The sequence below is a fragment of the Arachis stenosperma genome, chromosome 5, assembly GCF_014773155.1.
Source record: "Arachis stenosperma cultivar V10309 chromosome 5, arast.V10309.gnm1.PFL2, whole genome shotgun sequence".
Taxonomy (NCBI): domain Eukaryota; kingdom Viridiplantae; phylum Streptophyta; class Magnoliopsida; order Fabales; family Fabaceae; genus Arachis; species Arachis stenosperma.
This window is the reverse complement of record NC_080381.1, coordinates 137807931-137823880: the sequence shown is the minus strand read 5'-3', so window position 1 is coordinate 137823880 and position 15950 is coordinate 137807931. Positions and strand designations below refer to the sequence as shown.

General features: G+C 32.2%; 3 protein-coding genes across 5 annotated transcripts; 2 read left to right on the top strand and 1 right to left on the bottom strand.

Annotated features, from left to right (window-relative positions):
- The first annotated feature begins 3306 nt into the window (after positions 1 to 3306).
- LOC130979493 (RHOMBOID-like protein 2) lies at positions 3307 to 6095 on the top strand. Its single transcript, XM_057902950.1, has 5 exons — positions 3307 to 3762; positions 4206 to 4369; positions 4515 to 4678; positions 4842 to 5092; positions 5707 to 6095. Exons 1-5 carry the CDS (start codon positions 3428 to 3430, stop codon positions 5819 to 5821), a joined length of 1029 nt encoding a protein of 342 aa, XP_057758933.1. The 5' UTR covers positions 3307 to 3427; the 3' UTR covers positions 5822 to 6095.
- Positions 6096 to 8323: 2228 nt separating this feature from the next.
- LOC130980302 (cytoplasmic tRNA 2-thiolation protein 1) lies at positions 8324 to 11121 on the top strand. Of its 3 annotated transcripts, none has more exons than XM_057903991.1 (7): positions 8324 to 8508; positions 9184 to 9777; positions 9851 to 9943; positions 10069 to 10109; positions 10198 to 10264; positions 10362 to 10473; positions 10785 to 11121. In XM_057903991.1, the coding sequence occupies exons 2-7, from the start codon at positions 9200 to 9202 to the stop codon at positions 10944 to 10946; spliced, it is 1053 nt and encodes a 350-aa protein (XP_057759974.1). In that variant the 5' UTR covers positions 8324 to 8508; positions 9184 to 9199; the 3' UTR covers positions 10947 to 11121. The 3 variants fall into 3 exon arrangements, with proteins under 3 accessions (XP_057759974.1, XP_057759973.1, XP_057759975.1); XM_057903990.1 differs by having other exon boundaries at positions 8337 to 8508; positions 9181 to 9777; XM_057903992.1 differs by having other exon boundaries at positions 8349 to 8508; positions 9189 to 9777.
- A 71-nt stretch (positions 11122 to 11192) lies between these two features.
- On the bottom strand, positions 11193 to 15835 carry LOC130980301 (protein IQ-DOMAIN 24-like). Its single transcript, XM_057903989.1, has 4 exons — positions 15291 to 15835; positions 12558 to 12755; positions 12222 to 12290; positions 11193 to 12133 (listed from the first exon to the last, which is right to left on the bottom strand). Exons 1-4 carry the CDS (start codon positions 15648 to 15650, stop codon positions 11450 to 11452), a joined length of 1311 nt encoding a protein of 436 aa, XP_057759972.1. The 5' UTR covers positions 15651 to 15835; the 3' UTR covers positions 11193 to 11449.
- Between the last annotated feature and the right edge of the window lie 115 nt (positions 15836 to 15950).

Here is a 15950-nt window from a genome sequence, read left to right as displayed (position 1 = left end):
TGGATCAGATTTTGGGTTTAATTAGGGAAGTGTTGAAATTTTTTTCAAATAAAAAAATAAATGAACTATCCGTTTAATCCATAAATTGACCTGTTTAACCTATAATTTTTTAATTAATCAAATATTCAGATCCATCTTCTTTAGTCTGAAATTTAAATGATATATAATTTTAAATATAAAAATTCGCTCGTTTAAACGAGTAACTGATATGATTTGATAAATTTGATCCATTTTGACAATGTTAACAATAATTAGGGTGTCTGTCATGCGATTTAGATTGATTTTGAATTAAAAATCATTCGATTCGAATACTAATTTTATTTTAAATAATTTTTTATATTATTCTATTATTTTACTTTAGATATTTGAATAGATCTTATTAAGAGACATGATAAAATACTAATAAAATACATAAAAAATAATACGAGATATCATAAAAAATTCATATAATAAAAAAAATTCATATGAACTAGAAAACAATTAAAAATAATAATATACATGAAAAAACAGAACATTAAAAAAATAATATAAAAAATATTTATCATATAAATAAAATAAATACAATTAAAAATAAAAATATGAAAGATAGTATTATACATTTTATAATGTCAAAGAAAAAGAAAATGTTCTATAAATTTTTTAGTACCGTTAGTACTCTTTAATTTAGTATCATTTTAGACTATAAATTTTTATTATTTATGACTCTTTTGTTACTTATAATTAGTATATAATAAAGACGAAAATAAAGTACAGTCAGAAGTACAATAAAAACGAAAAAAAACATACAAACATCGTATATAATAATTACGATCAACAACATATATTATATAAAAAAAATATAATAAAAAGTAAATAAAATTCATACGAATAAAACCAAATAAAAAATAAAAAAATTTATACACAACATAAATATAGTATAATAAAGAATAGAAAAAGAATTTATATAAATAAAAAATAATAAATTTTTTTTCCTGGACCGTGATTGAAATAAATTTGCATGAAAAAAATTGGAACGAAAAACATACATAAAGAACTATTGTAAAAGTTATATGGTTACTTGTATTTTTTTTATAGAAGAAAACAAAGGATAAAGTTGGTAAAAAAGGAAAAAAATTTTCATCTAATTTCTTAATGATAACCAAACTTTTCTAACGTGAACGCATAAGCTAGAAATTTTTGCTTCTGATAAACGTACGTTTAGAGGTATAAGCACTTCTAGGTTGAGAGTTCTAAAAAATTGCCAAACATAAAAGTGGAACGTTCAAGACGCTCAAACGAGCTTCTCTCTTCCTCAACGTGAACTCCAAACACACCCTAAGTAGTTTGGATTAAATTGTATTTGTAGTTTTATAAAATAAAAAAATTAAATATACATAATAAATCTCAACATTAAATTTTAAATAATAAATACTTGAAAAGCCAATAATAATAATATAAATAAAATTATAAATTAATTAAAATAAATATATAAATAAATTTCATTTTAAATTTATACAATATTCACCAAATAATAATAATATATAAATAATATAAAAATATATGATAAATTAAACATATTATAAATAAAATTTTAAATATAATAACGTAATAATATTATATTAAATTATACAATTTAAATTAGATTACATTAATTTAAAAAATAAATTTTAAATTTAATTCAATTTATACGATTTATTAAAAATAAAATTGAATTAAATCTAAATTAATATCATTTTAATTAATTTTAAATTTAAATTTAAATTAAAAAAATAATTTAATTTAGATTGATTTGAATTTTTCTACACCAAATCTTGTTTGCTTTAGAGTAAAAGGAGTTTATACTTTGATTAGAATAACAAACAATGTAGCTTTCCCGGAAAGTGAAACACACTACAATCTCTGTTGACGTTGTTCCATTCAACAAACCCTCCAAATTTGAACCCAATCATCATTTGCCACGTCACTATGATGACCAACAAAGACAAGGACTCCTTGGTAAACACCACAAATCCTCGTAAATAATTTCGGATGTTAGAGCTGAAAATGAGTCAAATCAGCTAATGAGTTAATTTGAGTTCGATTCGTTAATAGTTTGATAAGTTAAGTTTGTGAGATAGTGAGTTAAATTTGAATTTGGAATTAAGCTCATAAATTAAATACACCGAATTTGAGATTGGATAATAAGCTCGAATCATTAGTTCGTGAACTGACTCGATTATATATAAATAATTATTAATACACATATCTAATATGCATTTAATCTATATTTTTAATATTATATATATACATATGAAATAGTACTATATAACCATATATATTAATGATCTTAATTATTTAAAATTTAAAATTTATTTTTTACATATAATTTTGATGTAGGATATAAATAAAAAATTTATAATTTATTGATAGATAACAATATATAAAATTAATCTTTTTAAATATTTTTAAAAATATATAAGTTATATAATTTATTGATATAGAATTATAGATTATATATTTATGTTTCTATTATTTGAACCAGCTCGTGAGCTTTCGGTGAGTCGAGTTTGAACTTAAGAAATAAGTTCGATTGTTAATAAATCGAGTCGTGAACTAAGCTCAATTTTTGTAAGTCAAACTTAAATTTGGTCTAACTCAACTCAACTCGACTCACTTCTAGCCTTAACTATAGTTGAAAATTAGTCATCTAAGCCTCCGTTTGGAACAAGAATTAAGAGGAGATAGGACATTCAACTTTATGTCTAAAATAGAAATCTTAGGATCTTCCTTTTTAAATACAATTGAAATGTTATATTTTAACTAATTATACATTTAAATACAACGAATTATATATTTTGTAATGTTAATAAACCAGAATTATAGATTAGAAAATAATAGTTTGAGATGATTCAATACTTCAATATATTAGTTTGAAAATTTTAATATATTATCAACTTAAAATAATTTTATACGTACATTTAGTTATATAATATAAATTAATAAAAAAATTAATTTTTATATTAATTATGTAAATAATTATTTAAAAAAGTAAATATAATTATACATTTTTATATTATTAGTGTATTAAAATTGAAAAAGTATGAAGAGTCAATAGAATATTTATACAATATATACAATAAAAATTTATAAAGTATTAGAGATATAACTATTAATGTTATCTTTTTTTTCCAAAATTTTTGAAATAAATAGTATCATTACATTGTATTAGAGCCTAGATCCACACACGTTTCTTAGCGAGATCCATTAAAATTTAAGTGGAGTGGAGCACAGACACAAAGCCACACACGTTTCTTAGAAGGTTTGATTTTAGTTACTTAGTTAATAGTTAATGGGGTGCAAGTTACAAACTTAACTAGTAAATAATAACTCCCCCTCTTCCTCCAAATCTAATCTACCTCTACTTCCTCTTCCTCTCTCCAAATGAGAACTGAAAGACAACAACTTTAACATGTCTGGGAGTTACAGAGATCTAGAAGCTGGTGGGGCTAACAAGAACAACATGGCACCGATACGGAATTCCAACAGGAATTACTACTATGCTGCTCCTACTACTTCTACTACTGCATCTCATCTTTATCATTCAGAATCCACTTGGACATCCTGGCTTGTTCCTATCTTTGTTCTTGCCAATTCTCTTGTTTTCATTGTCGCTATGTACATCAACGATTGTCCCAACAAAAATTCTGCTATGAGGGTTCGGGGTCATTGTGTGGCTACATTTCTCGGTAGATTCTCCTTTCAGCCTCTCTCTGAGAATCCATTGTTTGGACCTTCTTCCATAACGTAACAATTCTCATCACTGCTCTTCAATTTCAATGCTTTGTTCTTTCTCATTGTTTGTTGTTGTTATTATTATTTTGGGAATTGTTGTGTTTTTGTTGATGTTGGTATTAATCTCATGATCTCAATTTGGTAGTATAGTCTAGCATTTCAGTTTAGATACAAGTTCCTCTGGTTGTGTTTTGGCTTTGAAGTAAACATTATGTTTAAGAGTTTATTAGTTTTCCCAAAATAATGTCTTCAAAATAATGGAATGTTGTCTTTTGCTGCTCAATCCTCTTGTGAAAACTTGAACAAAGAGGATTGGATTTTCCATGGCATAATAAGTTGCAGTTATCTGAATTACTGATAGTAGTAGTTGTGGAGTAGTCTAGTTATCAGCTAATCATGTTCCTGAAGGACTTTTATTGATTGAAACTACTTTGTTTGCTTTTGATTTTTTGAAGGTTGACTAAGATGGGAGCCCTTCAATGGGATAGTGTTGTTAATCATCATCAGGGATGGAGACTTATCACTTGCATTTGGCTACATGCTGGAGTTATTCATTTGGCAGCAAACATGTTGAGCTTGGTCTTTATCGGCATTCGCCTCGAACAACAATTCGGGTTTGGTATGCTTCCTTTTCCCGAAAGGGTTATTTTGATCATCATGTTTCTAAAGAAAGACATAGATAAAACCATTGAACTTTAGTTTGTGTTATTCAAGATCAACACTATAGATGACTATATCCAATATTTTCATTTATAATTTTGCAGTGAGGATAGGAATCATTTACCTGTTGTCTGGATTTGGTGGGAGTGTACTCTCTTCTCTATTTATTAGAAACAATATCTCTGTTGGTGCTTCTGGTGCTCTTTTTGGACTTCTAGGAGCAATGCTTTCGGAACTTATTACTAACTGGACTATTTATACCAACAAGGTGATCACATTGGTCCTGTCTTATTTATCTGTTCTCTATGCTTAGGAGTTCTTTAATTTGAAGAGTTAATTAGATTTAGAGGACTTAGTTTTGAAACAATACTTGATTCTGTTTATAGTACAGTAAGCTCAATTTTCATTTCTGACTCACTTTTTTTTTGTAGGCTGCTGCATTGGTCTCACTTTTGGTCATTATTGTCATCAATCTTGCCATTGGCATTTTGCCCCATGTTGATAATTTTGCTCACATTGGGGGATTCCTAACAGGATTTCTCCTTGGCTTTATCTTTCTTCCTCGTCCTCAATACGGTTGGCTAGAGCAGCAGCGTCTTCCTTCTGGTGTTCGCTTCAAGTCAAAATACAAGGCTTACCAATATGCTCTATGGCTTATCTCTCTTGTTCTATTGATTGTTGGGTGAGCTCCTTTCTAAAATACTTATTAACAATGTTATTGTTTTTAGTGGTTTAGGCAATATTACCTACAGCATCGTTCTATTAGGTTATAAAACACTTGGTACCCTTTTGTTTTGTAAAATATGACATTAACTTGCCTAATGCATGGCCACTACGCAATGACATCTTTGGATCTATGTAGAATTGTGTTAGGCCTGCTACAACTAACGCAAAACTTCGTCATTTTCCAATGCATGGACACAACGTAGTGACATCTTTGGTCCATGTAGCCGATGTCACTTAATGGGAAAAGCCTTCCCTAAGAAGATGACACTAACTTGCCCTCCGGTAAATTAGTATAGGCATGACAAATCAAGGGCAGTGCATGTAGTATTGCCTAACTTTACAAGAGGTTAATGCAGTTTTACCCATATTTTTATTTCTTTCTTGGAAAAGGAAGAGCAAGTTCTATTTAGTAGAACATTGTGAAACCTTGTTACTTGTTGCTTAATGTACTTTCTACCAACCAATGCTGTGATTGATCTAATTCATGCGCTTCTGTAGTTATATCACAAGTGGTTGTATTGTTATCTATGATTCTATATCTAACCATTGAATTCATTGGTTGGATTGCAGGTTATTGATTGCTTTGGTGATGCTATTCCGGGGTGACAATGGCTATGATCATTGCCATTGGTGTCACTACCTAACATGTGTTCCAACTTCTAAATGGAAATGCAATGACAGTTAATAATGAAGGTTGAAGGGGCATGATCCTGTTTCTGTTCTTTTTTGTATAGTTATATTAATAGGTTGGGAAATTCGTTTATTTTATTTTCTTTGCTAATGTCTTTAAAAATTGACTAATGGTTTGACTATGTGGACTTATGAATACTTCTACTCTTCTATTTTATATGCAAAGAAATTTATTTGTACATGAATTCATTTTCCAATAGCCTTCTGGGTCTTTAACTGCAGAAAGCTGAAATTTACACTAGTAAAGTGTATAATAATTTTTCAGTTTATATCTTGGTTTCAGTTTGTTACTTAACAAGTTACTTAAACTTAATATCATGTAATCCAAAACTTATAACGTGTATGAACTTAAACAATCATTAAATCATGTCACCCTAAACTTATTGCATATGTGAATCTTAAAATCGAACTGAATTGCACAAAATTCAAACCATAATAATCGATTCTTAAAACCAAAACCAAAACCGTACACTACACTATAATTCGAATGTGAGTGTGAATGGTTTTGCTTGAAAGTGTGAGAGGTTTGGTTCAGTGAATGAAGAGCCTCTATTTTTTATCCCGTGTGAAATGAAGACAAGATGCTTGAATTATAGCCGCCAAAATATATCACTATAAAGTGTAAAAGCTGTGAAATATAAATAGGGTCTTATGTTCCAGGCTATATGTTAAGATTATAAATTAATTTTTTTCTTGTTAAAAATATAAAAAATATAAATTTTTAATATATTTATTTTATATTTATTAAAAAAATTAAAATTTTCTACTAATAATAAATTTATCATGTGTCTTTGAGACACGTATTAGTTAAATTCATATAAATAAAAAAATTACATATTAGCTTTATTGTTCTGAAAACTGAACCGAATTAGCCGGTTCAATCGGGTTAACCAGTAACCGATCACTAGGAAGCTGTGTCGTCGTGGTAGGAAGCTCCCTCGCCGTTGTGTGGATGCTTTGTGGCCGTCGTCGTCTCCTTTCTTCAAGCGCTCTCTCTCTGTGTTCGCAAGCTTGCTTCTGTTTGGATTTTCAAGAATAGGAAGCATGTTGAGATTCACTGTAATAATTGGTACCTGAGGTAAGAAATTTAACAGCAATAGCAAAATAGAAAACAGAATTGAAGAGTGGATCAAAGTGATTGAAGGTTTAAAATCTAATAAGTGCATCTGTTGAAGAATGTTTAAGACCTTAGGCAGTGGTTGATAGCATAAAATGGTAGCATTATCTTTGATGTTCTAGTATATTGTCACCTATGTTGTATATATAACTATAAATACATTCAAGTCATACCATTCTTTTAAATGTTAATCAGAGCTTCTCTTGATGAATATATTTACTTAAAAGTTTTCCTTGTGCCCACCACTTTTTGAAACATAAAACAGAGTTTTCATGTTGAAGCTACATCCTATATTTAGTTTGTAATTTATGGCTGGAAATTTTATGGAAGTGGTGGCAAAAAGGGTAAGTACCTGCATACGTAGGACCTTTGCTGTTGTTCAAAAGTAAAAGATTTGATTAATTGTCATGACTCCATGATTTCGGAATCCTATATTATACATCTTTCATGCATTGCTTAGTGTTTTCCAACATGAATTGATGGTTCCTGCCTCACCTTATGCATTAGATTATGCAGTACTGATAGAGATAGCCATTGGGAATAATCATATGGACAAAAAGTAGACTCACCAAGTTGAGGTAAACAATAAAATAAACTGCATTGATGAATGAGAGTAACATTTACAATAACAGAAAGTCATTAAGCAATAAACATGGACTGACTTGATTCAATTCAACTTAATGCGCCAAATTGTTTATGCTGGAATCAATTCTGAATTGTTTATGCTATGATTCTGATTTTAAATTGTTTATGCTGATTTTTCTGATTTATTGATTCTAGTTGTTTATTTTTCTGATCTGAGTTGTTGATGGTGCTTCACTCTATTATATATGTTGGAATTTTTCTTTGTTTATTCTGAATGAGTTGTTTATGCTGTTTTTTCTTATTTAGATTTATCATTTATGCGTATTTTGATTTTTATTAGTTATAAATTTTGATATTTAAAGATGTTTGTGAATTTTTAATGATAAATTATAGATAATTAAGTAAAATTGTAAAATTTTAAATTTTATCGACTTAAAAATCATTAAATTTAAATATTTAAAATTATATATTAAATTTTTAATAATTTTATTTTATATTTAGTTAAACCGATTAAATTCCAGTTGAATCTCGGTTGAACTTCTGAACCATTGAACCAATTACTCTACTAGTTTATTGATCGATTTAGTTCTCGCAACCTTGGCTTTAAACATTAATGATTAATTATTGACAATAATTTCGATGGTTCTCAACATTATTCAATTATTTAACTTAATATATAGGTACCTTAACCATAATTTTCACATAACTAACAATGCGTTTAGTTTGTGTTTTTATTTTTTATTTTTTGTATAAATTTCTGTTTTTTATTTTTTATAATTTGTAAAAAAAAAAGTAATGAAATTGAAAATAGAACGGACCAAAGGAACTCGCTTTACTCTCTCTGAGCAGTAGAGAGTAGAGACACGGAAAACAGAGATAACAGTAAGGATACTCCAGCAGCCTCGAAGAAGAAATCCAAAGCTATTGAATATCCTGAAGCAAAAGCAACACACTGCGTTTCATTCCTTTTTCGATTCAAGGTCAGACCATCTTCTCCTTCATGAATTCGTATCTATAGTATCCAATTTCTGACTAGGTCTGTCTTCGTTCCATGTTTTATATTGGGATGTATGTAATAATGTGCAGTATCTATAGTATCCAATTTCAGCCTCTGTCTTCTATAGGCAAATCATGTTACTCAAACTCCTTAGGAGTTAGTGTTCATGTGCAGTATGATGTATGTAATAATGTGGAGCAACTTTTTTACAAGGGGAGAATCATAATCTGATAACCTAATTTGTCTGGTGTAAAATTTATTAGAGGATAAGATATGGGAATAAAATTTTTCAACAGCTAACTTAACTGTTTTTGTTAAATTTATTAATGAGCAATGTATATGATCAACATATATTATCATTTTTACCAGCACTTGGCCTGCAAAAATTTGCACCCTTATTTACATGAATTTTGCACATAATAAGCATATAGTTTGCACCTATATTTACCAGAGTTTGCACACATGAATTAATACAGTTTGCACCCACATTTTTTAGAGTTTGCACACATGAATTAATAAAATTTATTTGTTAAAGACAATTTAGTATTTGTGCTGGTCAAATGATGACTAAAACTATTAAAGATTGCTGGCCACCAAGAGTTTCTCTTTATTAATTACTCTTTCTCATGATAATACACATTTCTTTGGTTGAAAGTAGAACAGAAGTGGAGACTATGGAACAAGAAAGAGAGAGAAATGGGCGATTGTGTTGCCTGTGCAGTGGGAGGGCCGTCTTGAGAAGGCCGAAAACCCTCCAACAGTTATGCAGGGAGTGCTTCTTCCGGGTCTTTGAGGACGAGATTCACCAAGTCATTGTCTCCAATGGCCTCTTCACACGTGGGGAGCATGTGGCAATTGGTGCTTCAGGCGGCAAAGACTCCACAGTCCTGGCTTATGTGCTAGCTAAGCTTAACCAAACCCATGACTATGGCCTCCATCTCTTCCTGCTCTCTGTTGATGAGGGCATCACCGGCTACCGTGACGACTCCCTTGAAACTGTTCACAGAAACCAAATTCAGTATGGATTGCCTCTCAAGGTTGTCTCTTACAAGGACCTCTATGGTTGGACCATGGATGAAATTGTTGCCACCATTGGTAAAAAGAATAATTGTACCTTCTGTGGTGTCTTCCGTCGGCAGGCCCTTGATCGTGGTGCTGCACTCTTGAAAGTAGATAAGCTCGTTACCGGTCATAATGCCGACGATATTGCAGAGACAGTTCTCTTGAATATACTTAGAGGAGATATTGCTAGGTAGCTTCTTATCTTAGCTTTTCCCTTTGAATTCACGCCGGTCTTTGTGATGCTTGTCTCTCTTTGTGATCAGATTGAGTAGATGCACTTCCATAACCACAGGTGAAGATGGGCCCATTCCCAGGTGCAAGCCTTTCAAGTATACATACGAGAAGGAGATCGTAATATATCCTTTTAGTTAGTTAGTTGAACAAGCTAATCTTATTCGTAAAAATATTTGTTGGTTCTTGTCACCTTTCTCCAACTGCAACGCAAAATTGCGAATCCTTGACTCACTTTGATGTCTGTCACGTATGCATATTTCAAGAGGCTCGACTACTTTTCCACTGAATGTAATGTTTATCATTCCTTATCATAGTTAGTACCATTCCCGATTAAACTCTATAACATAATACTATATATTCTCTCAATACCCCACAGGCATCTATTCTCCAAATGCTTATCGTGGTTTTGCCCGAGAGTTCATCAAAGATTTGGAAAGACTCAGGTGGGTTTATTGTCTAGGTTGCTGCTCATGCTTGATAGGCTATGTTTTCTTTCTTGTGTTGAAATTGGAATATTAATGGTTTCCTCTTGAAATGTAGACCTCGGGCGGTTCTCGACATCATTAGATCAGGTGAGAATTTCAGGATTTCTACAACTGCAAAAATGCCAGAGCAAGGAACATGTGAACGGTGTGGTTATATTTCTAGCCAGGTATTACCTTCAGTGTGCCCCATTGGATGAATATCAGATTTCAGGGAAACTTGTTTCATATATAAATGATGCATTTCAACAAAACCTGATGTTTCTTTTTGTGATATTTTAAGTACTAAGATATAGATTGATCATAGAATGGACTAACCTCCACTCTGCCCAACTTTCTTTCACAAAAACGATATACCTGTTAGATATAGTTGTTTCCTTTTATATTGTAACATTCAATTTTCAGTTTGTTTCATATTTGGATTGCCTAGATGTTTGGGTTTTCACTTTATCAGCTGATTGACAATATTTTTCATGTACAGAAATGGTGTAAAGCTTGTGTCCTTCTTGACGGATTGAATCGAGGTTTGCCTAAGCTTGGAATTGGACGAAGTCATGGTGTCATTGGTGCATCCAGGGACAGAAATGAAAGGAATGGTGGAAAGACCATTGAGAGTAAACAATGTGAAACTCTAGACTTCTAATTTTACATATATGACTACAATTTTTCATGTATCAATGAACAAATTAAGAGCATGGAAAAAGTATCTAAGGGGACAGGATTATAAGTTAGGCCTTGCATATCTGAAGTTATAGATTAATCCCTTCATAAAATTACATGGTGGCTATGATACGTAGTTTTGGAAGAGAATTTGAACATGATTCGAGTGTTTTTTGGTTAATAGTGTGGAGATTAATGGCAATCATCAAGAAAGCGAGATGGTTGGTAAAAAAAAAAAAAAAGTTATTTGTTCATTTTTGAGGATTTTTTTTTTCTACAAGAGTACAAGTCAACTATTGAACTACTTACAATCTAAAACCACTGTCATACAAATAAAAACCAACCAAAGCAAAATAAAACAAAACAATGCCTCTCCTTTCTTTCTTCTTTTTTCTCTTCTCTTTTTTTTTTTAATGGGAAGAAAGAGGGGTAGAGATAATAAAATTCACCATAAAACTTGAATAATCTTAATTTGGTAATCCCAATTCAGTTAAATTGGGTTGAGGCAGAACTTGGATTAGGCCTTGCATCCCAAGGATTCTGAAAGCTCCTTCTTGTGGAACCATATCTCTCAAACTCAAGCCTTTGCCTTGGAGCACTTTGTGACCTAACCTTAGCTCTTGAAGATTCAGTGTTAGCCATGTAGCTTGGGTGACTAATATATCCATTGAAGAAACCCCAAGAACACTCACTCTTTGTTGGTGTAAAAGGGCCTCTCCTTCCACCATTACTGAGCCTAGACGAGGCCGAAAATGCTTGTGGACTATTCTCTGCGGTTCTTGAAGCCATCACCACTTCTTTTCCTTTGTGGAATCTAGGAGAACCTAAGGGCAACACTTCCCTAGATGAGAAACTTGTATTTAGCGCTTTCGAGGAACGTTTCGATGGAGATTCATATGCCATGAGAAAGTTGTCGCTGTAATCTGGAGCGAAATAATGTTGTGGTGCCTTGAATGAGCTGCTACTGTTATTGTGAGAATTCATGTGTGGCTTCCAAGTATCAACTTCAAGAATCTTGTCACTCTTCTCGTCATCTATGTGCCCGTTTTTCTTTGAAGCATTACCAGTTTGGCTCCACGCACTTTGTTCCATCCAACTGTCTAACCAACTGGAACCGAATCGGGCTCTCTCTAACTCAATGTCCCTAAAATTTGAATTGGAACAACATCTCTGCAAGTCGAAAAGGTCAATTCATCATTTCCAAAGCAGTACAATAGAAAACTTTTGGTTACTTAGAGTTCCCTATAAATTTGTGTACCTTGAGGATAGAAGATCCATCAAATTTTGTACTATAGGCACGAAGTGGATACTCATACTCTTCAGGAACCTGCAATTAATCATGAAAATGAAAAACCTGACAGATTGTGATATAATCATAAGCTATTCTTTGCATAGTAGTTCTCCTCTCAAAAGATACGCACATTCCAACCTAAAAGCCAAATTTTACATTAACCTTTGTGCAGTTTGTGACAGGGGCATAAAGTAAAGTACATTGTTAAGGAGTTAAGGATAACATAAAGAAGTTAGACTAATGAGAAAAAGGACAACAATTAAGAATAATTATAAATAAATAAATAAACATGTTTGGGCTTACAGGGTAATGAGAAAGTGAAGACTTGAAAGAAGGCATGTTGTCAGACAAGTGCACGCGACTCGCACGTGCACGAGCCTGGAGGCGCACCAAAGTTTGCATGCGCCTCAGCATATCCGCACTCTGCTTCCTCACAATGTGGCCTCTCACCAGTGCTTGTAACTTCACCAATGCTTTAAGTGCTCTCAATGCCCTCCTTGCCTTCAACATTCAAAAGAGATCCAAGAAGAAATGAATAACTGAATTAGGCAAATTAAGTATAGGATTAACAATATCATATTTTAATTAAATATATATATCACTACCATGAGTCTAAAACAATAAGATATATAAGATAGGGTACTATAGGATAAGCATGGAATGTCAAAAAGGTATAGAATATTAAAAGCAAAGGAAAAGGACATTAGAGAGAGAATGGTGGGTTAGGGGTTATGGAGGTAATGATTAAGAAACACAAATACATAGTGTAAAGTCACCCCTTATTGATATATCATTCCTTGTGTCACATTCCCCACCTTGACATGACACGAAATAATGAGCATGATGGCAAAAGGAGAAGACATATATAAATAACTAAGGTTAATTAACATAGTAGCCTTCCTATGTTTGAACACTATAAGAAAAGAAAGTAATGCTTTACAGCCTAACATGTTACTATAATAGTATCCTTAACAAGTGTTTACTTTGAAGTTTCACGTGAAGGTTAGAACATCAACTTTTTTTTCCCCTTCAAAAAAGTAAGTAAATTAGTAAACCCTTTTGGTTTTCACTTGTCAAATGACAAGAAACAAGTTGTTCACAAATCACAAATCACAACTCTTTCATACCCCTTACCCAACCAAAATGAACGGTAGTTAGTAGTTACCATCATGCACGTGAATCTCCTATTCTTACATTCACTTATGAGTAAAAGACCAAAAATAACACATAAAAGGCCGAATGTATTTGTCAAATATGTTCCAAAAATGAATTCTGGTTGACATATTCATCCCATCAATAATTTAACTTTGTGTATAAATCAGACAAATATTCAATTTTTCATGGATCGATTTTCCTTATCGTTCAATACAATTTTAACACTTCACTCTTTTAGTAATTAGTAAAAGAGAAATAATATTTGTATCACTTTTGTGTACATTTCTCTTGTACACTTTTCTATACACTTATTTTTAACTAGGTAGCAAAATTGGCCCATGATCTAAGACATGGATGATGATGCATGGGTTGGCGCATGGAGGGCCACTACAAGTTGGGTGTTATTTTTGGGTACAAAGGGACATTCTAATTTGGCAAAAGGAAAGTAAAGTATCATAAGTAGCCAAGTATGTGGGGCCAATCTTAACTAAGATGACAATATTCACACACAAGCCTCCCATTTTTCCCAGTTAGATTTTATTGGCTTCACCTACTCTACAACCCCTTTTGCTATGAATGAATCATATAATTCCTAGATTTCTATCACACAATCCTAATACTAGTAGTAGTCTAGTACTACTCTCTTCCCATTTCTCACTGTAAAACCATGAGGACCAACATCACATACAATGGGGTCCCAACTCCCAAGTACAGGACACAGGGCAGAACAAAAACACAATACACGAAATAATGCAGCTAGCATGTGACAAGAACACATGTGGCACTCAATACTGTGATAATTGTTTTCATTTAATGAAAAAAATTAAGATAAATTAAGCACTACTAGTCTTCTCATAATCCCATCTTCAGTAACTGTGGTCCCTTTTGAGAAAGAGACCTTACTTCACTTCAATTCCTACCAATGCTCATCTTACAACAATTAGTATCACTTGAACCCACAGTATTATCTTTGGACAAGGGTTAACTTCATCACCACATGATAAGATAAACCAATGTTTTATATATTTTAAAAATTTTAATAATAATAATAATAAGCACAAAATTTGTCGGCGCATCAGAAAGCGCGGACAAACAAAATGAACTTTCCAGAATCCAAGCATCAACAAAAGTTTTATTCAAAGCATATTGCTTAAGAATAAAAAAAATATTAAAAAAAGTTATTAGTAACACAATTTTTTTTAAAAATAAATTTCTATAAAAACACTTTTACTTATTATGCATTTTTAAACAGCAATTTCTGAAGGAAATTAAGGGCCTGCCTAAGAAATCAACCATTTTTTTTAAAACTAATAATCAAGAAATAAAAAGTAAAAATAAAGTTGATTGAATGTTAATCGAAAATAATTGGATACTAGATTTCTTCTCAGAAAATAAAAACTCTTATCTAACAAACATCAACAATTAAGAGAATTTGGTATAAGATTTTACTTTCTCCGAAGCAGGTAATTATTAACTTTGGGTCCATTAACTTTCTCCCAAGATAATAATAATATTCGGAAAAATGAAGATAGATGTGACATTTTGAAATTTGATTATCGCAGCCACAGAGAAACAGTTTAAAAAATATATAAAATACGATTATACTAATAATAATTAGAAACTCATTTCAATTAAAAAATTAATTAACAAACGAAAAGTGAGCATACATCATGATTCACAGAGTGTGTCAATATGTTTGAAATTAGTAGTCGCGCTAAGAACACAGAATAATAATAATAATAAACATTATTTTGAAAAAGAAGAAGAGGTGAATCCAGAAAACCATGCAAAGGAAAAAACAAAAAACTCAGCATAACAACATTATTCTATGTTCATGATTCCGAGGACATTATGGTAAAAAAAATAAAAGCTGTAATTTACCAAGTAACCACGGAACGCCGACTGTATTTTCACGGCGGCGATTTCCTCCGCCAGCCGGAGTTGGACCTGCGCCGGCGTGGCGGCCCCGCCGCCGCTGGTGAGCCTGACAACCTCTGCTGCGGCATGTGCGGCTGCGAGAGCTGCCTCAGCTACGGCGGCGGTTGCGGCGGCGACGGCGATGGCGTGCCTGTTGGGGTCCAAGTTGTCGGTGAAGTTGTCATAGCCGTTATTGTTGGTGGATTTGTTGTCTCTGGTGCTTTGTTTCACAAAGCTCCAGCTCCGTTTTTCCTTTCCCGGCGGCGGAGTATGGTGGTGGTTCTTCTTTCCTCCGCCGCCGAAGAGTCGCCGGAGAAACCCCATAATGATATGTGTTTTCCACTCTCAGCTCATTAGTAGTATATTGGGTTTTGTAGAAAATTTTGACTGAGAGAGAGAGAGAGAGAGAATTTAGATTCTAGAATGAAAGATTATTTACTTTTTTGGAGGGCAAGGAGATTGGAGATAGAAGAGTTTGGGGAAGTGTGGAACTCTTATATGGAGTTTTGTGTGTTTTCTTTTTGCAGAGATTTGGATTTGGGAAGTGGTATCATGTACAATGGTGTAAATCCACGCGCTATTAAAGAGTTTGGTGCCACGCGCTGTTTGAATTGGGAATTTACT